At 43.3% G+C, this 26,144-nt stretch overlaps 1 protein-coding gene across 1 annotated transcript in view; it reads right to left on the bottom strand.

Annotated features, from left to right (window-relative positions):
• LOC104506891 (arf-GAP with GTPase, ANK repeat and PH domain-containing protein 1-like) overlaps positions 1-24,667 on the bottom strand; it is a 39,141-nt gene extending 14,474 nt beyond the window's left edge. Inside the window, exons 1-4 of the mRNA XM_010148012.1 lie at positions 24,580-24,667; positions 24,357-24,484; positions 13,093-13,248; positions 8,152-8,244 (exon numbers count right to left, since the gene is read on the bottom strand). Of these exons, the coding sequence (XP_010146314.1) occupies positions 8,152-8,244; positions 13,093-13,248; positions 24,357-24,484; positions 24,580-24,667 (465 nt within the window). The remainder of the gene's footprint in view (positions 1-8,151; positions 8,245-13,092; positions 13,249-24,356; positions 24,485-24,579) is intronic.
• Between the last annotated feature and the right edge of the window lie 1,477 nt (positions 24,668-26,144).

Below are 26,144 nucleotides of genomic sequence, written 5' to 3'. Positions count from 1 at the left end.
CTTTAAATGAGTTTACAAGTATCTCTTTTTGATTGGCTATATAACATTATTTCTTCACAGTTCAATGCAACCACAGCCAAGCGCTCTGAAATATTTAATTATACTGGTAGCTACCAGTTAACAATTTACAGAACCACAGCGAGTACAAAACATTTTGTAACTAGTAATCAGCTAATTAAAAGCACAGCAAAATGTGTATGTTCTGATTATAAACAATTGCGGAGGAATTACACAGAAGATTTCAGCACTAAGAGTATTTGGCTGAAAACCATACCCTCGTGTTTGTACAAGCAGATCTGGATCCTGATTACGGTGATTAGACCAAGTGTGACAGAGAAAATTATACCTCACGTGAGATATAAATAAATAAAACTATGTCATCTGCCAGCTCCTTGTAGATCCCGTAATTTCCGAGTTTTGGAAAGCCACTGTCCGGAGACACCAACACTGGCTTGCAAACCACTATCTAGAAGCCTACGTGAGCTTCAACAAGTAAAACCCAAAGCAGCAGTAGTTGTGGTGAATGCCTTGGTATAGAAGATGCGGCACTAGAGAGGTTTGGGTCTCCGCATCAGTGGAACAGGAGCTTCGGTGCAGGAGTTCTGCAGGTAGCAGCTGTGTACAAAGGTGTGTCAGATACGAAAGGCACTGAAGTTGTGTGTGCCCTCCAGATGTTTGCTGCCATCCTTCCTTCAAAATGCCTTTGGTCCTTACCTGCATTAGCTGTTTTTATTTCAAAATGTAACCCGATTTTGAATGTGACAGAAGAGAGAAGCAATAAGGCCCTAGTGCTCAGCAATGGGTCATCGCTGTAGCCTCCTTGTGTCCATCCTGCTCTTGATCTACCCTTCTTTGTTCACCCTGTCAAGTCAGATGAATTAAGCACGAACAGACGCTAGAGATGGTTGCTTATTTGTTCTCTCTTTTGGTAGACTCAAGGTGAACATCTACATCCAGGAAACCTGCTGCAAAAAGCATTTGCTGTTTGCGACGGCGGCGGGACTTGGGTCTGACACTTGCTCGAAGCGTTGCACTGCTCTGCTGCTAGCGAGGAGGACTAGGAACGTCGCTTTGACTGACTAGACGTGGCAGACAATGTCTTCTCTAAACCTATTCCCAAGATGGTGCCGTACTTGCTGAAAGGCTCCAACAGCTGCGCAGGCACCCTGGGTATTTCAGGGGCAAACAGATTTCAGGTACCACGTTCTCCCGTCCGATGGGAAAGACCTAGATTAACACAGCGTTGTGTGTTGCTCCACACAGGAGTCGCGTAACTGTTACCGCACACACAAACACACCAGCTAGAGCCAAAAATTAACGCAGGAAAAGGAGGTTGGGAAGAGGAATAGCACTAGCCAAGCTGAGGCAGGACCGGCCTGCACCCGTAGGAAAGTGCAGAGAAGGAGGCTGAGCAGCACAGAGCAGTGGGTAGACAGGGCCGAGCCCACTAAAACCCAAATTAAGCTTCCAAAGCCTCTTTTTTTGAAGTTGAGCAATGCAGGTGGATAAGGAAGAAGTGTGCTTCGGTCCCACCTCTTTGAGCTAAAGGGTTACAAAAAGACAACCCCGGAAATCGAGCGATTTAGAAATACGAGGAGAAATGCAAGCAGACTACCTAAGCTTGGGCATGTGGAAGAACAGAAGGAAAACGGTTGGAGGAGGAAGGCCCTGCCTCACCTTGCAGCTCCCCGCGGCACAGACGGCCACTTCCAAGCGCTCGTTTGGTCGGGCTGGCAAAGGCATGCTACTCGAGTTTACCACCAATGCTTCTCCCCGGACATGTATTCAGAATGAATGCTGGAACTCAGGCTAATAAAAACAAAGCCTGAGCTAAACTACACTGAAATCCTCTTCTTCCACTGGAAAGGCGCTTCCCACAGTCCTCAGGCCAGGGGCTGCCATGCCCGTGTTGGCTGTCTAAGCAAGGAGTGCCCAGGTGAGACTGGGCTGGAAAAAAAATAAAAATCACTGAGAAATAAAGCAATTCCCAACTTCCCAGAGACTCCCTCCACGGAGCAGCACACAGACAATGTATTAAAAGAGTTCACTAGCAAAAAAACTTAATTAAAATTCCGTACTCTGGCTTTAAGTACATCTTAAAAATAGCACTGATTTTCCCTGAATAGGAAAGTTATTGACAAATTGTTTCAGTTACATTCCCAAGGACACCTGGGAAAAGACTGAAAATTGAGAGCGCAATGGCTAGGCTTGAAACAAAAAAGAAAAGTGAACAGGAAATTCTCAGGAGTACACAACTCCATTTAAAGTTACTTAAAAAAATGGCTGATAAGGGATCATAAGTCGCAACGCAACTTCCCAAAAGCTCATAAGCTCCTAAGTTACTTAACCAAAACGCCTTTTTTTTTCATTCAAAGTTTGACATTTGTTGAAAGCATTTGCAAACAGTTATCTTTGCCAAGCATAACGCTCTTTTTTACGAATTTCAGATGCATGTTGTGGAGTTCCAGTTTTGTTTACGTCCATCTTAAGGAAAAACCTGCAACTTGTACATCCAGGAGCCAAACTCTTCTCCATGAAAAGCAAATCAGCGATGTCACCTCCAGCTGCTGACAAAGCCCCTGCCTCAGCCCTGACCAAACAGATACTTGCCATTTTTAGTTCAGAGTGAAAAATAAAGCACAAAACACCTAATTTCATTAAAATTAATGTACTTAACTACGCCAAGTTGGTAGGCAAAGAAGGTCATTTGAGGTCACATCACCTAAAAGTAAAGCTCAAATAGGATATTCGCCTTTCTCCATCAATCCAGCCATTTGCAAACTGTGAGAAGCGAACGGATTCTGAAGTTCACCTCTGCAAGTCACGGATGGCAAATTTTTCAGTATGTCATCAGTGAAACGTTAACCATTGGAACATCTATTTTCAATCCAGAGTTCAAGTTCACTTCTCCTAAATGATGCAGGAATTTTGGGGGCGCAAGAGGTGCGACACCTCGCCAGGTAAGCCAAGGGCTGAGGCAGCCTGTCAAAATGACCAGTTTTTGGAAAAAGAACAGTCAAGGTTATCTAGATGGACTATATAATAATATGAGCATCTGTGATTAAGTGCAAATGGCAAATAGAAGGTGGTCTGAAATCAGGAAGTCAAGGCCAGCCCTTACGTATTTATTTACACTCTAATCTGGGGGGGATGGGGGCAGGAGAGGGGAAAAAAAAAAGTAAAAAAGAGAAAGAGCACACAGCTGCCATCCCAAAACCAGACCTCCCATCTGCCACCCACGATTTGCATGTCACCTTCTCCAGGCTCATTTGTACTTCATTAACTGCCATTGACTTAACAAGATTTATGCAAATGACACCATAGGAGCTCGCTAACTCCCACTGCAATCAAGTGATTATGTATGTACAATTCTCCACAGCAATGAAAAATTAATACATGACAAGCCCCCTCACCGCTGAGCTGAGCTGCTTGCTTATATTTTTCTTGTTGTGCCTTTTTTTTTTTAATTTGAATATGCCCTACTGATAAAGATTTAGCAATACCGCAGAAAAAGTAATCTTGCCCAAAATGCCACAAAACTCCCCCATCCCAGAAAGTATCTCACCCTAAACTGTGCACCCCAAAGTGCTTCAAAATCGTTACTCAGGCTACCAGGTTCAAGTCTTCTTTTTCAGAATAAATGGGTTTGCACAGAGGACACTCCAGAGTAAGCCATTCACCCAAGTCTGCTTTAGGGGCAGTATTAGCAATGCTACAGGAGACAGTTGAAATATTTTTTGTTTAAGCGCCTCTTTCTCAGAAGTACCCAACTTTCTATGGATTTTAACTTTGGACTAATAGTGTTCCAGACATTTTCTGACTCCAGTTGATTAGTAAAAGATATTTCAATAGCATGCAAGTAAGACTTTTTTCTTTTAGGAAAATGATGGCACTTGCAGTTCTCAAAAGATGTTAAAAGCACGTGATTTAAGGCATGCTGATACCGCTACACACTCAGAAGGTGTTTGTACCTCCCTGCGAAATGGTCCTTCCCAAAATTTCACTCACCATATTGTGGCAGAAGTTAGAAGCCACAGTTGAACAACACACCTGCTTTTCATTGCCTACATTTTGGGTTGATGCCGGGAGCAAGAAGGTTCATCACAACAGTTTTACATGGCTCAGCCCAATGAAATCATATTTAGCACTGCAGGGAAAAGTGATTTTTAACATTTAGACACGACAGAAGGAATAAGAGCATGAACTCCTTTTCACCAGATTGCTTTGAGTTAAGGATGAAGACCTGAAGGAGCGAGGTACTTCCTCGGAAGGAAATAAGCCATTTAGAATTTCACCTATTTCCTCCAAACTCTCTGGGAATCGGGGCCCACAACTCAGGAGCAGGCTGCAGCTCTCGGCTGCTTCTGAGCCAAAGCCACACCAAACTCTAGTAGGTGTGTGTGGGTCGGTGTCTGGGTCCCAGAAAGGCTGTGATACGGAATTATAAGCAACTCCCCATGCCAGCATAGCTCGCTTCGCCAGATGTGTACGTGCATTTAAAGAAACCAGGAGAGAAATGAAATGCCCCTACAAAACCCCTCCTCTACCAGTTCAAACTGGCTCCAAATATCCAAAGCATCGCCCTGACGACAGACATCAAGCATAGCTACGTCGGTTGAATAGCTGCAGCACAGACCTGATCTATGAACAAAAGGGTAGTTGAGACAAGTGACAAACTCCTCGTCATCACATCAGCTACACTTCCCCGAGACCTGACTTTCCATACATTTATTCTGAGCTCTCCCCAGAACACTCAAACAGACTTGACTAACATCAGCTCTTCCTCACTCCTTTCTGGTGCTCCTCTAGTGCTGGAAGAGACTTCATTTTTTTTTTTTTCCCCCAAAACCAGGACATTTCCAATCTCCAATTAACTTGTTTTGGTTTTGTTTGGGGTTTTTTGTTGTTGTTTTGTGGGTTTTAGGTTTTTATGTTTTAGGTCGGGAAACAGTATTTCTGATTTTTGGGAGACAATGGTAGATAAGAACAACCCACAGGCATCACAGAATACACCGGATAACCAAGCCAATGGATTTCAACATCTGAATGGCAAGACTTCTCTTTATTCTATCTGCTTCTTTGTAATTACCTTTTTTCCAAATAGCAATGAACTGAGAACACAAAATCCACTGTACTTGACTTTCAACAATAACCTACCGTGGTTTTTTTTTTTGTGAACCTGCTAATAAGCTCAACCAGCACAACTGAAGCGCTGATCTGCAACTATGAGCTTGGACTTGTGCTTTGCACCAGCGGCACAGCCTGGCCAGCAGCCCTTCGAAAGCATCGCTGCCATGCACACGGGGTTACGGACCCACAGAGAATAAAACAAAGTACTGGCAACAGATATTAAAAAGGCCTGGTCACTACGTGCTTTGAAGACGTCCTGAAGACATAACAGAAAAGCACGTGGATGAAGCTGGCAGAGGCAATTTGCTCAACAGCAGCTTAAAAAAAAAAAAAAAAGCAGAGGATGTTTAACAAAACTGCAATTTACTCCTTATTCTAGCATGGGGGAGTGCAGCAAACTGACTTTCAGGCTAACAGGAGGACAAACAGTGGAAAACAGATCAGCAAATAGATTTAAAAAGAAAAGACTTAATGATATAACAAGATAGCCCTCCCACAACAATACTGGGGATACTACCATCTGCATTCAACTTCCTGAAACCAGATTACTCTTCTTATTCCCTGACCATTTGTCACAGACATTATTGTGACAGAAAGAGTTTCTCTCTGGGAAATTGTTTTTTTCTGGGAAAGAAGCCCAGCAGCACGACATACTAAAGTTCTCAGCTCAGAAAGTTGCTTTTCACGTACCTCTGGCTTAGTCACAGTTAATGCCTAAAATAAAAGAGACAGGAATTTCTACTGCCTCAGAGAAACATCCAAGTATCCGGCACCTGTAGAGCCCACCCAGAACACAGTCACATCAGCAATTTAACTCCGTGCCTCCTCTAGTGGTTGGAGCTCTCTGTCTGAAATAGGGGCTAGCAAAAAACTACTCCCTGGTCAAACTTCAGGATCCATCCCTGCTTGGAGCAGTGTAGTCTGTAATCACAGACCACTTCAAAATAATGTGCTTTTAAAGAGTAATGAAACATTGTCAGTATGAACACACACTGTATTTCCATTATTAAATATGTCCACATCATGAAAGCAGTATTTCAGACTCCACCTTCCTCTGCTTCAATTGTATGGTGACACCGCTCTCCTACGCTTTACTGAAGACCGTCTATGAAGTAGAAAACCAATGACCTCCAAAACCCACTTTCTTGACACAAAGGTATGATGTGAAATACCGCTGACGGCAGCCATCCTACAGCCCTGTGTGCCATTCAACATCCCTACTCCTACCACCCTTCCAAAACCCCAAAGAATAGGATGTCTGCTGACTACAGACCTGCTCAAGTATCTCCTGACAACAACTTGTACGTGACAAAATGAAATTACCATAATTGGTATTAATAACACAGGATTGGTCATACCCAGCACGCGAGTAGGGGTGGCAGGGAGAATTTTTCAATACAGACATTCAAGAGATCGTAAGGGATATTTCCTTACAACATGGTATGGTGCAACCACACTTAAACACTTATGTTGCAACACTCTTCCTGCAAGCGAGTTTTTAATCAAATTAAGTTCATACAGCGACATTTTAGGGAAGAATAGTATGAGTGCCTTGAATAAATATTGAAAAGTATTCCTCAGTTTTTCCACTCTTCAGCTGCGTTCCCAGGCACTTGTTTAATTAGCATTACCCAAAAGAATTCCAGCTGGTCTAACCCATCTCCTACCATACAAAAGCTGTAGAAAAATAACACTGTAGCTTGTTCTAAATGCCTGGAATCTCCTCCTCTGAACGCAGAGCCAAACACTGAGCTTATCTGGTTTCAAACTGCTCTGCTCAATTGCAGTGTGTTTGATTAAAATTTGTCTACTAGAGATTCACAGACACGACAGCACTTCTGCTGCCTGATGGTCCCAAAAGGTCTTTTTAACTGCCTCTAAGACAGAAAATCACCGCAAATGGTTGAGTGTACAAAACCGCCTCCCTCTTATCCCCAAAACGAAAACAAGAAAAACCCCCAAGCACATCAACCCACCCCCAAACAGGAGACGCGGGGAGTGGAGAGGCGAGCGACCCTCCGACGGGCAGGGATGCCACCGCAAAAAACGGGATACAAGCACATGGGAAGCAAACAAACTCCCTTCCCTCAGCATTTCCGCTCTCCAACGCGCAATAACTGGCGAGAAAGTGAACGCTCGCCAGCACCTTCGCAGCAACTCCTTGTGAAGCGTCCCGGCCAGCCCCTGAGGGTGGTGTTCAGAACCACCTGAACTCAGCGCAGTTTAGTCCGAGTAAGCCAGCCCGTTCACCCAAATACTTCACGTCACACGCCCGCGTTGCTTTTGCCTTTCAAAGGAGCGTTCACAGCTACAATTTAGCGTTGAGTTTCCGGGCTAATGAAAGCGCATCTAGGCTAGTAAAACAGACCAAAACAAATCCTTGAATTCAAGTCCTGTTGTGTAATGAGGAAGTTTAATTAAGGCCACACATTACAGCTGTAAACGGTCTCTTATATAATAAGGTCTAAATGAAACTGAACCTAATCAAAGTTACAATTCCTTCATTAGCAAATTACAAACAAGAGCGCGCAGCTGACACACCGGCTATGATTATCACAACTAATTGCCTCGTTGTTACAAACCAGCCCGAAACTGTGTTCAGATGTCCGTCTGCAGTAGCAAATTAGGGCCGCATCAGGCTATTTCTGCCATCACAAGGGGCTCTTGTAGAGCGATCTGATTTACCCCGCCGACTGGCAGCACACGGCCCAATCAAAGCCCCCTCTACAAAGGCAGCTTTGAAGCCAGCACAGCCTAGAAACCCGCTCCATATGCAGGCCGGCAGACTGCACTTCATTAGGCCTGTTGTCACATTTTCCCTCTTCTTATTCTAATGATCCTATTTTAATACACATAGGAACCTCTCCTAATTGATGTCAAGTGAGTGACTTCCACATTCATCACCCGAGCACATCAAACGCGTCTTGGCGCACGGGCCGCCATCAGAGTGCTTAAGACCCGAGGTGTGTCTACAACTACAGAAAGCTGTTAAAAAAAAAAAATAAAGCATTTCGGCATTACCTGTTTAATTGGGATTGCGCGACCGCTTCCAATGCTATCCGTTCTGCTCTCCAGGACCTTCTTCTCTTTGTCTGGGTCACTCCCTTTCCGAGACTGCAGAGCAAAAAGAAAGTTTGTGCTCCATTAAATGCAGCCGTTCACACAGAGGATGCTTTTTTTATTATTATTATTTTGTAAAGCAATTAAAACCCAGTATTTCTGACACAAATATAAACTCCAAGGGCACGGGTTACAATCTACAATAGCCCACAGTCATCCCAAAAACCTGAATACTGAAACACCGCCTGTGTTTTTCAGCCATCTGCTTGTTTGAAACGGTGTTTGGGTTTAAAGAGTTACGGTTTCACTGCCTAAAGACCCAGCAGATCAGAGGACACGTTTCTGAAGTCTCCAATAGCAGCTCCAAAGCCGAACGAAGGTTCCAGGTTCTCATTAAAAAAAAGTCTGAGATACACATGCATACATTTAACTTACATCTGTGTGGTTTTTAGGAATGTTATCAGCTACTCAGAAATGTGATTTTATGATGCTGGTTTTGATCACGTTGACTTTAACTTACGATTTTTTTCCTACATTTGGATGGTTAGAAAGTTGGAATTGCAAGAAAAGGTAGCGATTGATGCTGAACAGAAGTCATCTGAACACAATGAAGAAAAATCAGCATGAGGAATATTCAGGCAATGTTTAAACCCTGAATTGCCTGCTCTTGGCTGTCTATAATGCCTGAACTGCCCTAGGAGTAAGCTCACGGTGCTCACTTCATGACTTTATAAAGTTATATAGTGGTTTTAAGAAGTTATTCAGATGCCAGACCATTATTGTGAAAGAACGCACGAGCATAATGATTGTGACAGATTTATTTTATTACAAAAAGAAGACCCGAGAGTCATCCTCCTTAATAACTGAACTGACAAGTGACAACTTCACTCCATTACTTTTCAATAGGAACATTACTCACACAATATCGAAAATGGGAAAACATTTTCATGTGCTGTTCAAATCAGAGATGATATATGAAACGAATACATTTGCCATGTCCAGTACCACAATGGGAAGTTAATGAAAACCAGAGGGACACAAGGATCTCGCGTTTCATTTGCGGCAGAAAGAGGCGTTTTGAAAGACATCGAAATTAGGAGAACGGTTAGGATCGTGGAGAGCTAATTCCCGTTTTCCGTGTAATAAAGAGAGGTGGAAGGAAAGAAAAAAAAAAGTAATCCACGAAGCAGTTGCCTTCGGGGGTGAGAGGAAGGAAGGGGAGGGAGGAAACCCAGGGAGGAGGACTTCAAGTAACACCATTCTAAGCAAGACATTTACCCAGCAGGGATCCCGTGCTGCTTTCCCCGCTCTGCCGGGAGCGGGCTCCTCTCACTAGTTACTATGGTTCGGGGCAATGGAATGACGTGCCGGGGAATTAAACAAAGAATAAATGAAAGAAAGCAAAACAAGTGGGAGGGATGAAATCCAATGTTCAGTATAACCATTGTTCCTCGTCCTTCAAGACAGATTTCTGAATCTGAAAGTGCCACTTCCCAATAATACAAGGCAAAACAATGCTTCAATGGCGCAAAGCGCCCGTAAGTGACATGGTAAAGAAACTCAGTGAAGGCAGCCAAATCCTTGGGAGGGAAGTTGTCAACTTGAATGTTTCTTTTTTATTTGACTTTTTTCAAGAAAGGATCCCGCCTCTGAAAAGCGAGCTCAGTATCTTTGCGCTGGTTTTCGTTTCTCTTTTTACATCGTCCCATCTTCCATTCTGTAAAAGCAACTGCATCTGGGAACAGTACGGTGCATGCAGAAGGGAAATATCTACACGCAAAATACTGTCAAACGTCAGAAGAATAGAAACGTAGGAATTTGTTCGGCAAGTCCTATTCTAGCTGCTTGTAATCGTAGAACACAGAATCTTCCAGGGGAGAATCTTAGCAGACTCTGCTATTCATAAAGACAAATCGTGCAGTGAAACAGAGATATATTCACATCTCTTATGCTTTTGTAGCTATGACACACACAATGCATCTTACATCCTATAGTGTAAAATTAGACTCTAAACCAAACTGGCTCAACATCTGCTAGGACGACTTCTGATGTCACATCTACATATGAAGTCGTTCTATTTAAAACGTCATTCAAGCCGACCAGAAAAAGTCCAAACAAAATTAACACACCTGCATGAACATTATTTGAGTCGTTTTCCTTGCACACTGGAAGTCACACGCAGACTTACATCCACGTAAAACCTCACCCCAATCAGGTCTGTGGAGTAAGATTTAGTCCCAGAGGGATACAGCACCTGAGTTTGGGCACAACCAGGAGCCAGCATCAGGAGTTCAGAGCCCCAGATGTAAGAATCATGATCTCTAACAGGAGATGGAAAGGTCATTTAAACTGTTTTAAAGTCGTGCTTGCAATTCTGCAAAGATGTATGATAGGTCATTTTGGATAGGGGAAAGGAGATGCACTTTACTGCACCAGAGGTTCATCCGCCCCATGCGGGATTGGGCAGATCATTACAGTCGGTTTGCTGAAGTGGACCTCACCTGCCTCTTGAATCCTCACCTGCACCATACACCACTATTCCGTTGTCCCTGGTAATACACCGCACAAAACAAAGGGCATTCACCTTTCTGCTAATGTTTGGTCTGTTTTAGCACCTAAGCAGAAAGTCAGCTATTGTAACAGCAGCTTGACAGTAAATATTACTATTCAAAGTCATAAAGATCAGATACTGTATTTAACGTGCTTAAACATGAACATGCTTTAAATTCTCAACCCTCCCAACTCCAGAGCTGTAATCGAGTTAAGAAAGATCACATCTGTTTTCTACTTAACCCAATTTTTTTTCCAGCACTAAAAGATCTTCCTGTAGGAAACTAAACATATTACTTATGGTAGATAACAAGGGGTAATCTGCAATTAGACAGAAATATGTTTGATTCTATCAGTGGTAAAGGCATAAGCAAGTAACAGGCTAAGAAAGAAGCACAGCAAGAAAGCCAGAGCTAACCAGTAAAATATCTGGATTACGTTTCTCTGTTTGTAATTGGACAGAAAATACTGGTCATCTATTTATTCAAACAATTCCAGGTTACAGTGGGGTCAGTGCCAGATACTTCAGGACACTGATTATAGGGCAACTCATTACAGAGGATTCAACATGCCCAATTTACAAGACAGAATTAATTCTGAGCAGTCAAATTATTATTTTTTTTCCCCTAGAATTCATTTTCCCCAAAATTCTCCCCCACCCCACCTCCCCTCCGGTTATTAGACATTAGGACAACTATCAACATCCTTTCATATTAGTAAAATTTACTATGCTACTAATTATCACAAACCAGAGCTGCTTCGGTCTGTTCATAGCAAATGCTATCAACGTTTGTCTCAAATGTTTTCCGTAGTTCTGGATGGGTATATTTTTCTCTATCCACTTTCCCAAATTTACGCTTACTCCAATTAAAAACATCCCCAGTTTCCCCAAACGTCAGCATCGCCTGTAATCCCGTACAGCATTCTACGCCTCCTTCAGAGCAGAAATGGTCAGCGAGTGCGTTTGAGGGATGCCGCGGCGCCCGCGCTCCCTTCCAGAGGTGATGCTAACTCTGTGGGCAGTTTCTGGGCTGACACTGACATCTAGTGGGGTTGGTACCTCCTGAGTACGCCTGAACCACAGCCCGTCTTCCCACCACATGTTTGCTATACAAGATCAGTTTCAACACTGGGCACGTCTTCACCTGCCACTCATTTTTGCCCGCGTTACTGTTTTGCATCTAGACATTTGCACTTAGAGGTAAATGCGTGATTTTCATTCCTTCGCAGGAGTTTGAAGATGGCATTTTTAATCAAAATACCCCTGAACACATGAAATACAATCCCGGGACTCTGTGCTGTCATTCAGCTCTCCAAAATGATGACAAAACCTTCCACTTGCTAAAGGCAGAGAGGTCAGATTTGGTTTAGAGTACAAGGAAAGGGTTCTACCCTCTTTGTATGCAGTTCCCTGGACACGACCAAGGAGTGAGCTAGTTTTGGGAAGTGAACGTGACATCACCTTTGGAATACAGAAACCATGTAAACTCTTTATGATGACAGGGGAGTTGTGGCTTTCTAAACGCAACTAACACGTAGCTACAATCAGCAAGGGACTTACACGCGAGCCCACGGGGATCCTGTGTTTGCTATAAAGCATGTTGAGTGTCAAAAAACTGCTTACAAAACCACAATTACACAGGCAATACAATCCCAAAGCTTTCAGCAACACTGCTAAATGAAGGAAATCATCACTCAAGGCTTCATTATCATCTCCCAAATTACTTATGCATAACAAAGACCTATCATATTGGACCAGTCAAGCTTTCCATTTAGCATAATTTTTTCTGCCACTCAGTGAAGCAAAAACCAGATGGTTTGGGAAAAAGAAAAGTAATTTTTATCTCCATCATGTCTCTTAACCCTGGAAAAGAAAAGTGAGGTAAGACCGTACAGTAATAAAAGTAGCATGGGGTAGCTACTTTGCAGTACCGCGTGGTATTCCCATGGTAAACCCCAAGACCTCCCTACAAACAAGGGAGCCCTAAGTCAGCAGGATTACTCAGTGTAAGGACAGGATTGGGAGCAGAGGCCCAGATAGCTCTTTGTTTACGACCAAACCAGGGAATCTAGACAGGCCTGGAAAAAAGTCGGATAAAGGCACTGGAATTCAACTGTGGATTCACTTGTTTCACTGCAATACCCAATAGGATAACTTCACTGTGTTTAGGTTAAGTCCTCAAACGCAACCACCCCATGGTAATTCTAAGCTGTTTTTGTTTTTGAACCTATACATCCATCTCAACACTCCTGCCTGGATTAGGCCAGCTCAAGTCCACAGGGCTAAAGTTCAGGCCGTCACCATAGAGCACTACGTAAAATACAGCAAGAGTCTCTTCTTGGCTCACTCACCGTGAAGAGGTTGGATCGGCGCTTGGACTGTTTACGGACAGGAGTTGGTGTGTTGGCAGTGGGAGGAACATCAATCCGTAGCTCCTTCTGGCTGGTGCTTGGAGTTGATGGGACAGAGGAGGAATAATCACTTAAACTCCCTCCTCCATTACTGGTCTGCAAGGATTAAAGTTAGTTTTAAACAGTGATACACTGCTTTCAAGAAACTACAATCCACAGTTGTATCTTATTTAGCCCTGATATGCAAGAACAGCAGCCTAAGCTCAGGAACACAGTGGGACCACCCTACTGCCACTTTTCCACACATTTCTATTCCAAGCTCTTAAATATTTTCCCTGCCAATTTTTTTATTTTTTTTTTTTTTTTTAAACTTAGTTTTGTTCACATGGCAGGCACAAGTTCATTCCACACCATGTACCTTTAACTGGATATAAACAGCTTCATTTGTTTTGCTGGGGTACGAGTAAGTGAAACACTGGGGAAATTCTGCAAATTTTGTTTTTTCTACTTCAAAATTGCTAACCCAAATTCTGCATCCACCCTAATTAAAGATACGGTGTGCCACAGAAATGCATAGCTGGACTTAGTCCTAGTCTGGAGACATCAGTTCACTGAGACCTAATCAAGAAAGTGAAAATAATTCAACATTGTACCATGGCTACAACGGTGACAGGTAGTTCCCAACACATTTGCTGAAGCCATTGGTACAGAGATACAATAATTTAAAGGAAAATATTCTAATTTATTCAGTGTAGCCAAAAATGTAAAGTTACAGCGAAGTCTTGGGGGAAAAAAAAAATTGGTGAGCCTATAAAACAATTAATGAATTGAGGTAACAAGTTACTAATAGCAGGAGGATGAGGAAACCAGACAGTGGGAAGGACCAAAAGGTGATTAGGAGCCAAGTCTTTGTTGATTTTTGTTTTCTTTTTATTCTTACACATAACATAAATGAGTACCAAAAACATCACTAAAAAGGATGTGGAAGTAGTCTGGAAAGACAAAAGGACAGATCTTTGTCCTTTCAGACACAAGTACACCCTCTGAGGCTACACTGTACATGCTGGGGCAAGGCACAGGGGGGAAATTCTGCATGCTGCTGACAGAAGGGTCACCAGAAGAGCAGCAGTGGGTGAAGGGTCTCGACAACAACTCACACGTAACATATGGGGGGTGGGGTGGGGGGAGGGATAAAGGTGTGCAGTGCACACAAAAAGGAGAAAAAACATCTTTAAAGCAGCCAAGTTGGCTAAAAGCAGGGAAAGAAGTTAAGAGGGTATTTCCAGGTTGCCTGAAGAGAAGAATTCTCCCATGACACTTAACCCGGTCCTTGGTCTCATATTAATTGTTATCGGTAGGAATTCACCAAGTGAAGTTGCTCCAAAGGAAAAGCAGACGCCCGATGTCTACTCTGCCACGTCACTCCTACAGCAGCGACTGGTCCTACAAGCTGCCGTACAGGGGAGGCACCAGCAGCATGATGGGACCCCTCAGACCCCGTGGAGGTCAGCATACGGACCAGGATCTCAAGCTGCAAGCAGTTGAGATGAAACCTCTAAAGGGGAAGTAGGAGATAATCTTTTATATCATCCAGTGGAAGCCTCTTCTAATCATTTCAAGCCCTCTTCTGATTCTTCCAGCTTTTCCAAATTGCATTTTTTAACTTGTAAATTCAAGGAGCAGAGGATAACAAGGAAGCAGCTCATGTTTGGGCTGAAGGGCCAATCGATATGGTTACAGATCCAGGAACACAACTTCTAAAAGTCACTGTTTCTCTAACATGTTCCTCAGCTCATTTCTTGTGACAAAAATAGGGCTGACAATATAGCAAATGAGTTTTTTGATGGAGAAAGTTCTCCTCTTCCCCTCTCTAAACACATATTATAAAGGACATGACATTTCATCTTCCCGTCAATCTGACTGAACGGGCAAAGCGAGGACGATTGGAAGCCAGATATAAGGAGACCAAAGTAACAGAGGAGCCTCAGAGAGCTTTTCTGCAACACGTTCAAGTGCCCAGAGGAAGTAGCAAGCAGAATCTGAAGACAGTCCAAGTGTATAAAACAAAGAGATGAAAGAACGAGAGCTGAAATGATCGTTTTCAGTGTCTTAACAGAATGGTAACAGTGGAGAGATCAACCTGGGAAGAAGTGACCTTAATTTACCCTGCTTTTGCTTTCCCTGTCTCTATGGTACCTTGCCAAGACACCAGGGAACACACCACATAGGGGAGAGCAAATGGCCTGCACCAAGACACACCAAGCCTGTGGAAGTCAGAGATTACCTCTCCAAAGAAACACAGGAAAGACTTGCATGAAGAAACCTTGAAAACACATGTACTGAGGCCAAAGCAATCGCCAGAAGTCCAGATAGCTGAAGACTTTGAAAACGAGTACTCAAACCACTGGGCACATGAGAGACGAGGGGATACAGAAGTCTTAAAACATGGCTGACAAAAGAAGGTGTGGGAGGAGAACATCTGGAAACTCAACAACCACAAAACAGCATTAGGGAAGGAGACCAAAGACACAGGCGTCAAGGAACAGCTTTCAGACTTGAATGGTGAGGACCTGCCATCCAGTCTGCCATGACCAAACCCAGCTGGGGTGGGGAAAAGAGGGAGAAGAAAATCTCAAGAAACAACCATTAATGGGAAAAGGCACTGAACACATTTAAGATTAAAACTACGCAGCTGCAAGGCTCACTTGAGGAGGAAAAAAAAAAATGATTAATAAGTGATGAAGGTGGTGGAGAAAAAGATGCCAACAGGGTTATGCCTCAAAACACTCAGAAGGTGCCTCTTCTACAGAAAAGAGAGGAAAAAGGCAAGAAGGAAAGGCTCAGGTGTTGTGTTTGAACCACAAGCCACTGAAAATAAAAGGCTGTAGCTACGTTCTGTTTAATAATACTGATCAACTTGACACCTGTGCATCGCCACCTTTTCAAACAAAATTAACAATAAACAGATTTCTACCCTAAGTGCCTATTTCCCAAACACAGCACGTAAAGGATTCCCTACATTTTTACCTTCTTTATCTTCTGCCATCTTATAGCACCACTTTTTCACTTTTTGCAGTGAGGCACTGTCTCCTGGATTCTTAAGTGATATGTTTTCCAGCAGTAACCCCTAACAGAAAACACACACGTGCTGGGCACCTCCCAAAGACAAATGTTCCTATGCAGGCAGTTTCCATAAAAGAAGTCCTGCAGGCTATGTCCTTCTTCACACACACACCAACCCCACTGGATTTCCAGCCCTGTAAATAAAATTCTGAGGTGGTTTCAAAATAATCCATGTCAAATCCACTGGCTGAGGGAAAAAAAACCCCGAAGTTAACTGTTACAATAAAAGACTTAAGGTGGAAAACGTTAATGTTTCCACAGTTAAAAGCATGGCTACCGATACCGAACAAGCTCCAACTCCTACCGAGGGTGAAAATAACCAGCAAACATAGATAACTACATGGCTGCTCTGAAATACCTCAACAGGAAGAATGGGTTTGCCAAGCAAGAGCTCAGATATGGCTTCCAAGTTCCAGCCTGCACAGAGAGGAGCACTGAAAATCGCAACCAGACACGCACTTGGCAACCGTACTCTTGGTAACACCCGAACCAAACGCACCGCTGCAGGAAACGAAGGCTGGTGAGCAGTCACTATCGGGCTGCTGGCTTGCGTCAAATCCAAATCTAGGGACCTTGCCTTACTAAGACTGTAGACAGCAGTTTCCTGCCATCGGTATGCAAGCATTGAATAGCAAGTTCACTGGAGTGAAGTACAGAATTTAGGACATGTGGCAGTAACTATAATTCACAGAACTTAATGTTTGTCCCAAGCCATAAAAATCAAGGCAGCGAATGTGAAGAACAACCTTCCTTACGTCACGTGTAACCCAACACGTATCAAATACAAACCCATTTGCTGACTACACAAACTGCTCAAAGTTGTGGCAGTCAAACCCAATCAACTAAACACTCTAATACCCATTGGGGCATTATGCAGCTTAACATTACCTTTCAATCAAGTTTTTCCACAGAGCTGCTCTCAAGACTTGGACACACCTGAGACGTCAGCATAAAGGGCCATTTCCGAGTCACTGCTCTAACCAGAGTCACAGCAATAAGGGACAGAGGTCAATCCAATGACTCCAGGTAGGGAAACTATTAGCCTCAGCAGAACCATTTACACAGATACATCCCTGTTTGGCTTTCTGGGGTGACAGATTTTCCTGTCCTCATTACAGCAGAGTGCCCATTCTCAAATGTGCTCAGCTCATGGACATGAACAGTACAACCTTGCCTTTCCTTCCCGCTAGGAAGACACACAGCCTGATAGTGGTCAATGAACTTCAGCACACCGTTCGAGAAAAGCCTCAAAGTCTTTCATTTCGGGGATATGTTATTTCTATTTTCCTGTGTGAACGGCCAATACTCCATTTACAGAGATGTCTACCTTCAGTATCTATACAGGCTCCTGGCTTGGCTGCCACAGACAGATGCTGTAAAAAACTCGAGGTCGTGGCAGTCAGGACAGGTTTAGCAGAATATTGTCACTACACTATTATCAGACAAGAGCAACTGAGATGAAGGTATCAGCCTGGCATAATTTGACCAAATCAGTCCACTCAAAGGCAGACACTGCCAGAGAAAGCACTGCAGCCTGTAAGGAAACTCCTGGCAGTGCCTCATTAAAAAAAACAAAACCAAAACCAAAACCCTTTGTAAACAATGTCCAGGGTTCTGTGATGAAAAAGGATTGGATCAAGTCAAATCCCACACTTTCAAAGCTTTTACATATTTCAGATTTCCTTAGTAAACGAAGCAGCGAGGAATTTACCTGGCATGACAGGATCTCAGCAGTGACCTGCATTAAGCAAAGGTTGGACCTACCCTTGTATTTGCACAGGGCACGTTCACGAACGGCCATCCACAAAGTTCGCAAAATATTCACCTTATCTCTTACATTATCTGGCATTGCCAAATGATTCATAAAGCTCACACAGTACAAAGGTCAGGCCAAACCACTAAACGAGAACACAGGAAGAACAAAGCTGAAATTTTTCTTCTTGACAAGTAACCCGATGCAAAGAGAACCAGTGTTTCTGTCTGCTTGCCAGATATACCAGGACACCCTCTGGAAAAATCTTCTTGAACCACTGCTTGAGGAGGGAATGAAAGCAGCAGGTCCTACTTCTACAACAAGCAAGACTCTGCCAGAGCTTCAGGGAGCCTGGGAACAGTTGGACTAAAGCAAGCCTTGATCAAAAGCACCGATTACATACCCTGTGACGGAATGCATTCGGTGTCTGCACCTTCTGTTCTTGGGAAAGCAGGGAAAAGCCTAGTTCTGCAGAAACACAGAAGCCTCAAAGAAGATTCTTTTACTCAGGACATGTTTTTCTTAGTCAACTTGTGCATGATTTTCCTCTTGCAAATCACAGTATCTGAGCCTTTCACCTGAAAACATTACAGGTGGGAGTGCAATTTATCCAAGGGATTTTGGTGATACACAGCTACACACATGACAGATCAGGGAGGAAACCATTCAGCCCTTGCCTCTGCAGAAGCCAGAAAGCTTTGAGCATGCTGCTGTGGAATACAAATTTGACAGCAGATTTCAAACCTGGGTGCAGGTAAATGACTCCAGAGGTTTTGTAAATCCAGCCCTCCACAGTACGACCAAACTGTCATGTAATGATTTTATTATTTTCCCATATTTAGCAGTTTAACCTCATCCTTTGGGACACATGAGAACTTGTCCATCTCAGGAGCTTTTGCCTTTCTCATTGTAACAGCAAGGTAGAGGAAAAAGCAGATCTGGCCTGACCAAAGATCACCAAAAGAATCTGAAGACAACTCCTGAAGATGAAGTGAGCTGGCACACTCAGAAGAAATCATTGCAATGACATCACCGATAACATTTAATTAACCAAACATGAGAGTAGGCTTTAATACCAGAGCAGCAGGAACTGCGATATGAACCGGACCATCTGAACGATCAAGACTGAGCCCGAAGTTTAAGAGACCTTAGAAAGGAAAAGGTAGCAACAGGCACAAGAAAAACTACCCAGGGACATAACTGCGGTCCTGTGAAGATAAAAAAAAGGAGGGAAAAATACAGCAACAGATGCACTGAACTTGAACACTGAGAACGCGCTCCCATATACCCGAGTACTGCGTGTGAAACTATGTACATGAATGAAGGGGAATATATACACATACACACATATACACACACACAAAATCCTTATTTTAGATAAACGTTAGACATGACATAGAAATAACCCCATAAATACAAAAGGATTATGATGCATATTGCAATGGCATTAAATACTGTTTTCACTTCTCTTTCAGTTTTTGTTCTGCGATTACATGAAAAAGCAGAAGGAAAAGCTAGTTAAACAACCTAGTCTACTCTTCATTTAAGTGCCCAAAACATTACACCACAGCATCCATCACAAATGACCCCTGCTACAAATAAGATAATTGTACCCTACTATTGAGTGCTTATCCATAATCAGGTCTCATATACAGTAAAATAATGGATGATTAAGCTGACTGCACTTTGCTTTTAATAGTTTAATTTACATATTTAGACGACCGTGCTGCAGTAAAAACTTTATGGAGGCATAGCGCAAGCATAAATAATGCATCTTCACAGATTTGCAGCAGGTAGTAGGAAGCAAGCTTACGTGCTAGCCACATCCCAGCTGCAGTTTACTAAACGGTACGTTAAGCTGCATACCTTTCTCGGGTATAACACAGGTCTCCTAGGAGAGTGACACTGCTGGCCAGGAAACATCTCTTTGCACAGCAGTCCATACGTGTAACGATTCTGTGGGTGACCTTACACAGCAGCACTCACTACTCACTCAGGGAATACTTTCAACCTCAGAGCACGGAAGGTGTGTGTGTCTGTCACAGCAGCGTACGTGTAGTACAAGCAGGTGTGGAAGTACCTGTAGTGCAAGTGCAGGCACGCATGGCGATGACATGGTGCCATTTCAATCCCCTCTCACATCAGGACATAAGCCAGCTAAACTCCAGGAAAGACAGCAAGTGCAAAAATACAAGCAGACTGCAGGTTTCAAGAAGTGCAGTAGCCATCAGTAAGCCAGCTTTTCCTTTTACCTTCAAAACCACAGTCCACAGCCCACACTGCTGGGGAGTCCAACCTGGAACCTCCACATCATCAATTTGTCTGAAGAGGGGCCCGAAGTCCCTCGCACAAACACCAACCACAGGTGATGTGCCGGGGGATTTTCAGGTGTTGTTACAACAGCGTAAACTTAAACGCAGGCACAGCTCAGGTAACTACCCAGCAGGCTATCCATCGCGGGGCTACCTCACACGGTTTTCTGATGTCTCTCGAGCTCAGGCGGAGTGCGCTGAGGACCAAAGGTGGCACCCACCTGAACACCCTCACGGACAAGATGATCTCCACTTTCAGAGTCAGGGCAAAGAAAAGAGCCCTTTGGAGCTGCTGGATATCAGCACTATTCTTGTAGATTAAGTATCAAACTGCATCACTAAACAGCCTTCCTGATATGCCAGGTGTAAAGAACAAGCATTAGGGAAAGGGAACGCCTACACAGTTTTGAGATAAGGGGAACTCAAGCTCTCTGAAGGAAGATTTAGCATTGTCTAAAACCATATGTCTAGAAAGACGGGCAAGGGGTGGTGCGGAGGAATGGAAAAGTGGGACAGAGATGGGGAGGACACAAGATACTGGTCTGTACTCCCCCAGTGTGGATTTCTTTTTGATGTCCAAAGTAGAAAGACCTATCCTGAGATGCCCTGTGGTGGATAAGAGACCTTCAATACACTAACCAACACTTCTTCCTCTCGAAACAACCCAGTCTACCTCCTGAAGAGGTGTTGAAAAAAAAAACCAGAAGGCAAGCTGCTGACTGAAGTCCTTGTCAATGCATCAGCCAGATTAATCGTCTCCTAGCAAAATATAAGCAATATTGCACCATCGTTCTTGTTGACAGAGTATACAATAGTTCTGTCCATCACGAATCATGAATGACATCCTTGGGTTTGAGGATAAAATCCTTGGCATGCATTCTGTGCTGCCCTAAAAGCCAACATATGCATGGAAAGTACTCGCACCAAAGGGTATCGACTCTGGCTATCAAACCTTTCCAAGTAAAACCCTCACCTTCACTGACGTGAGTCATTAAAAACTCAGAGAAGGAAAAGAAGCAGCAGCACCTGCGGCAAACACAAGTGGATTTTGCTGCTGGAATAGGAAGCATCTCATTCTGTAAAATAGGTCCTTGGAAATACACAAGGGTATGAGTGTAGACGTATCTGGGAGCATATTCTGGAAGGTGACATTCCCTAAGTGTTCACCACCCAGGACTACTGGACATGAGTATAGATATGCATCCAAATACACAAACAGGTCTGTCACCATTTGAAAACTGAAACTACTGGGTGGAGAAGCCCTTGTTGGTATTAAGCCTTAGAATTTCCCCCAGAGTATGGTAAGAACTAGACTGGATGGCACTTTTCCATTTTTTCTTTTTTTCCCTTTCTCTAAAGCCTAAGCTCTTGACTGCAGAGTCACCTGGAGAGTTTGCAGGAGTTCGATCACCAGTGTGATCCAACCAGAGAAGGAACAATGTCTCACTTTATCTGAAGTGATCTGTGTAACCACCACTTCTGAAGGGCCTTCACTCCTGTGGAGAATGCAAGTGGCAGGGCACTGTCATGATAACATTTTTGATTCATGGAGGAAATCTTCAGTGAAGCATCATTACGTCAAAAGAGATGTTCTAAAGGGCAAGACACCAGCCAGTCTTCCAGCCAAGATCAGAGATGGTGAATCTTCCCCCAGATCATCTTAAACTTGGAATTGCAGTTGCAAAGTTCTTTGAAGTCTAGGATAAGGATTCAGCTTCCTTTCCTTAAACAAGGTCGTACTGCCTTTAAGTGCAGCACAAAGGCAGTAAGACATGAAACAGATTTATGGTCTATACTCTTAGGCAAGACATCAGTCTCAGAAGACAAACATCTTTGACTAGTGTTGCAATTGCCCCGTTAGATAATTATGCCAGCTGGTAAAGGAAGGACATTATTTCATGTTTACTGAAGCAGACTGTAGGGTTTCTTATCACAAAAGCTACCTCGTCTGGATTTTCCCGAACAGTCCTTATCACTGGCAAGAAGTCTGCTGTATAGGTGAAGTACCTGTCTAGAATTTGGCACTTGTTGTTGGCTTCCGAACTGGTCGTGGGCAGGAAATTGGTGAGAAGCCAGACATTTGATGTTCTTTAATCAAAGAAGCTTCATTATGAAGGGTAACATAAACTGCTTTAAGAACATGCAGTACACAGAGATGCACCAGGCTGAGATTAGGTTATGCAAAGCATCACCTGTGCTCTTTAGGAAGTCTTGAAAGACTACACCATCATTATCAGACCTAGTAAACTAGGTCCTTCTTGGATCCAAGAGTAAGATCAGTACTAGCAATGATGTCATTTGTTCTCCATACTTCTGTGCCAGTCCATTTCCTTTCACCACTGAACAGGATGGGTCCCAGTAGCACTAACAGCTCCTAGAGGCAGCATCATTCCTCTCGGTCTACAAGTATGAAGGCACACAACCATTTGGAAGAAAAGCATTTCCCACAAAGGGTGAGTTCCGAGTGCTTGTGGCAATGACCTGATAGTGGCTGAGGAAACTTGGTCACTGTCACACAGGACAAGAAAGGGAAGAGTCTCTTCCATGGGAGGAACTTGTACATTCACCAGAATGTGCCAGGGTTCTTCACGAGTCATGTGCCTTAGCACCTGCTTTAGAAAGGGGGATCTCAACTTCAGCATTTTCTTTTGGCATAATCAGCAGAAGCGAGATAGACAGTTTGAGGTTGGTATCTGCGAAGCCCAAACTGGCACCTGCATCTTCCAAGTTACCCCAATGGTAGCAGTTTGCGCTAGGGCACAGAAAGAGACCATTCACTGGGCAGAGAACCACCACAGCCTTCATCCTGTGGTGTAAATCTAAACGGAGCAACCTCAGAAGACAATAACATATCAAATAGAAAAAAAAATCACTAAAAAAATAAAACAAAAACCACCCCAGAACAAACCAACCAACCCCAAAAAAAACACCCCAAACAAACAAAAAAACATTTTCCCCAAAGACAGAAAATTCCTTCACTCTACTGCTTTTTGTCAAAGACATTCTCAGTGTGGGAGAAAGGTCCACAGGAAAACCAAAACCTGACATGGGAGGCTCAAGACTGCAACATGACGTTAGAAGACATTATTGGCATATTATTGACTTGAGAGAGAAAAACACACCAGGAAAGCTGGTAGCTGGTGGGGATCAGACACTTCAGACTGCTACAGGGGAAACCTTTGATCTTAAAGGCCTTTTCCAACCTAAAAGATCCTATGATTCTGAACCAGGCTACAGTTCTGGCTACAGCCTGTTAGAGGCAATATGATGGCCCTATACGTCCACCTGCCCAGAGCGCACAGCGGGTGCACAATCCGCCCGGCTGCAAAGGTCTGGGATAGAGTTAGTGTACATCCTAACTGTGAAGGCACACTGAGATTATCACCTGACACTAGAAAACAGAGATACTGAGGAATGGCGTCACAAAGGAAATACAGGAGAGTGTGTTAACATACGTGGGTAAAAATTGTGGAAGTGAGAAAATTTTGGTATTAACCCCATGTTTGCAAAAAAAACCATCAAGGCCAGCAGATGTTGCTGCCACAGATGAAGGCAGCAGTCAGTTTTGGTTTTACACGTAGTATCTGCAAGTCAATAGTAATGCAGCTCGCTGTGCCGCTCAAAGGGAATCACTTCAGTTGAGCGCAACAGGCAATTACAACTGCGCACAGTGCTCACAAATGCAAAATTCTAGCACGTTAAGCACTGAGATGCACCAGCTATTACCGCTCCGCACACAACCGAATGAGAGCAATAACCAAAACCACAGCGAGGTAGTTTTAAAACTCAGTACGGCAAATGCTGCTATTGTAACAATTGGTCTGCTTACAACAGCAAGCAGCTGGGCATAAATCAGTACGATCAAAGATGCCTTTAAGAACCAAACTACTTTACTGCAGCACTTTCTTGAAACAAAGTCAAGCCAATTAAAAAAAAAAAAAAAAAGATTGCTTCAGACTACTGATACCTTTGGAAAAAATGCCAATCCCCTATCACGCAGCAGAAAGAGCCCTGGCACCGAACACATCAGGTAACAACGGTTCCTTTTTCAAGCAAGCATTAATTGTAATCTGTACCTGGCTGATATGTACAGCGGAAACCTGGGCAGAGCACACGGATGAGTGGCTTGGGGAGTTCGGTAGAGATTTGCAGGGTCCAATGGAGAGCTGCTGTTTCTTCCTTGTTGCGACGATCTTCTGAGCAACTACAGGGACAAAAAAAAACCACACATACAGGCAGGTAAGCTCCAGCACACACGGGAAAATACGGTATGTCAAAACCACACAGAACGCTCAATACACAAAATGGGGTTTTCCGCTGCCAAAGCTTGCGCGAAAAACCGACTGGAATACATCCCACTAAGATGACAGATGTTGCTGTTCCCCATTACGCCCCATGTGAGACTCCCGCTCTGTTCTCCACATGGACAAAATTGCCCCAGAACTCTCGCTCCACCAGACAAGCACCAGAGAACCAGTAACTTCCAAGCAGGAGGGGAAAAAGTCACATGGAGAAGATACAAAAAGCAAGACCAGAAATGCTATAACGAGTGCACTATATGCTTATAATATCAAAGTTAGTGGTAGTACACATTTTGCATTCTTCTTTGGGACGTTCTCCTTGCAGTCAGAAGACAAACACGAGCAACACTTGACTAACAATCTAGGTCAAGCACATCTCAGTGCTATTAACTAGTGCGTTCCTGGAAGGCGTCCCACGTCCCAGAGTGAAGGTTCATTAGGAAACCTGTCACTCCCATTCCAAGCAGGTGTAGTTTACAAGATGACATGTGCTCTCTGCTGCTGAGGAATGAGGTGGGACTTAATGAAGTCTTAATTACCAGCCACTGTATCAGGACAATCACTTTGGGGAACCACAAGATTAAAGTGTTTGGAATGAACGACAATGAGAATAATAAAACTGATAAAGGGTCCCTGACACAGAAAACCTGGATTAGTGGTGCCACACATCACATCCCATTCAAATCCTTTATGGAAAGAAGCTATGTTGCAGTTCCTAGGTTTAGCTTTTATTAGTTCGGAGCTGGGAAAATGCCCAATTTATTTTGCCATTTATTGAGAAATTTTGTAGAACATGTGAAGAAAAGCAGCATTTATCAAACAGACACTGGGATCAGTTAATGTCTCTACATACAGCTTACCAGACTCATAATTAGAAACTGAAACAAAACTGATCTGAAATGGAGCCACTTCCCTGACTCTCCTCTAGTTTTTCAATTTAAAATAGTATAACTATCCCAGAAATTCGTTCTGTGATACACTGGAAGTTTAGTTCATTTGACTATTCAGCTGAGGCCTCTAGAAAGAGCCCTTTGTCAGTCATAAATACTTAAAACCAAAATAATTGACACTACTGTCACCTACCTTCTGGGTCATGAATTAAAAAGTAAACAAAGTTTCAGCCTTCAGAAACAGAGATTTTGATTAGGCACTCAACTAGATACTACTAACTGAATTGAGCTTCCTTGCCTGCAGTAGTCTTCACAAAGTGAAGCACTTGGCAAAACTCGTGTAAGGGAGTCTGTAGTCTCTTGCACCGTCTCCATCAAAATGGACCAGGGGGGCAGAATGGCAACAATTATTGGCACCTACTTAGAAAGTCACACAGAAACTTGTAATTAAACTAACAGTATTCAATCCGTCATGTTCAGAAAATATAAAAAGGTTTTACGTAAATTCCAAGATTATTTTTCCTCAATACATTATAACACAGGCAGAGGTATTGTTTAGCAGTGTAAGCACACAATTTATTCTCAAATGAATGCAATTTTAATAAGAAACTGGTCTGTGGCTTATGTTTTTCATGTAAATGAATGATGGCATAACCATGATTTAGTGAGAATA

The sequence above is a fragment of the Eurypyga helias genome, unplaced genomic scaffold (genome assembly GCF_000690775.1).
Source record: "Eurypyga helias isolate BGI_N326 unplaced genomic scaffold, ASM69077v1 scaffold4733, whole genome shotgun sequence".
In the NCBI taxonomy this organism is placed as follows: Eukaryota; Metazoa; Chordata; class Aves; order Eurypygiformes; family Eurypygidae; genus Eurypyga; species Eurypyga helias.
This window is presented reverse-complemented; position numbering and strand designations above follow the sequence as displayed.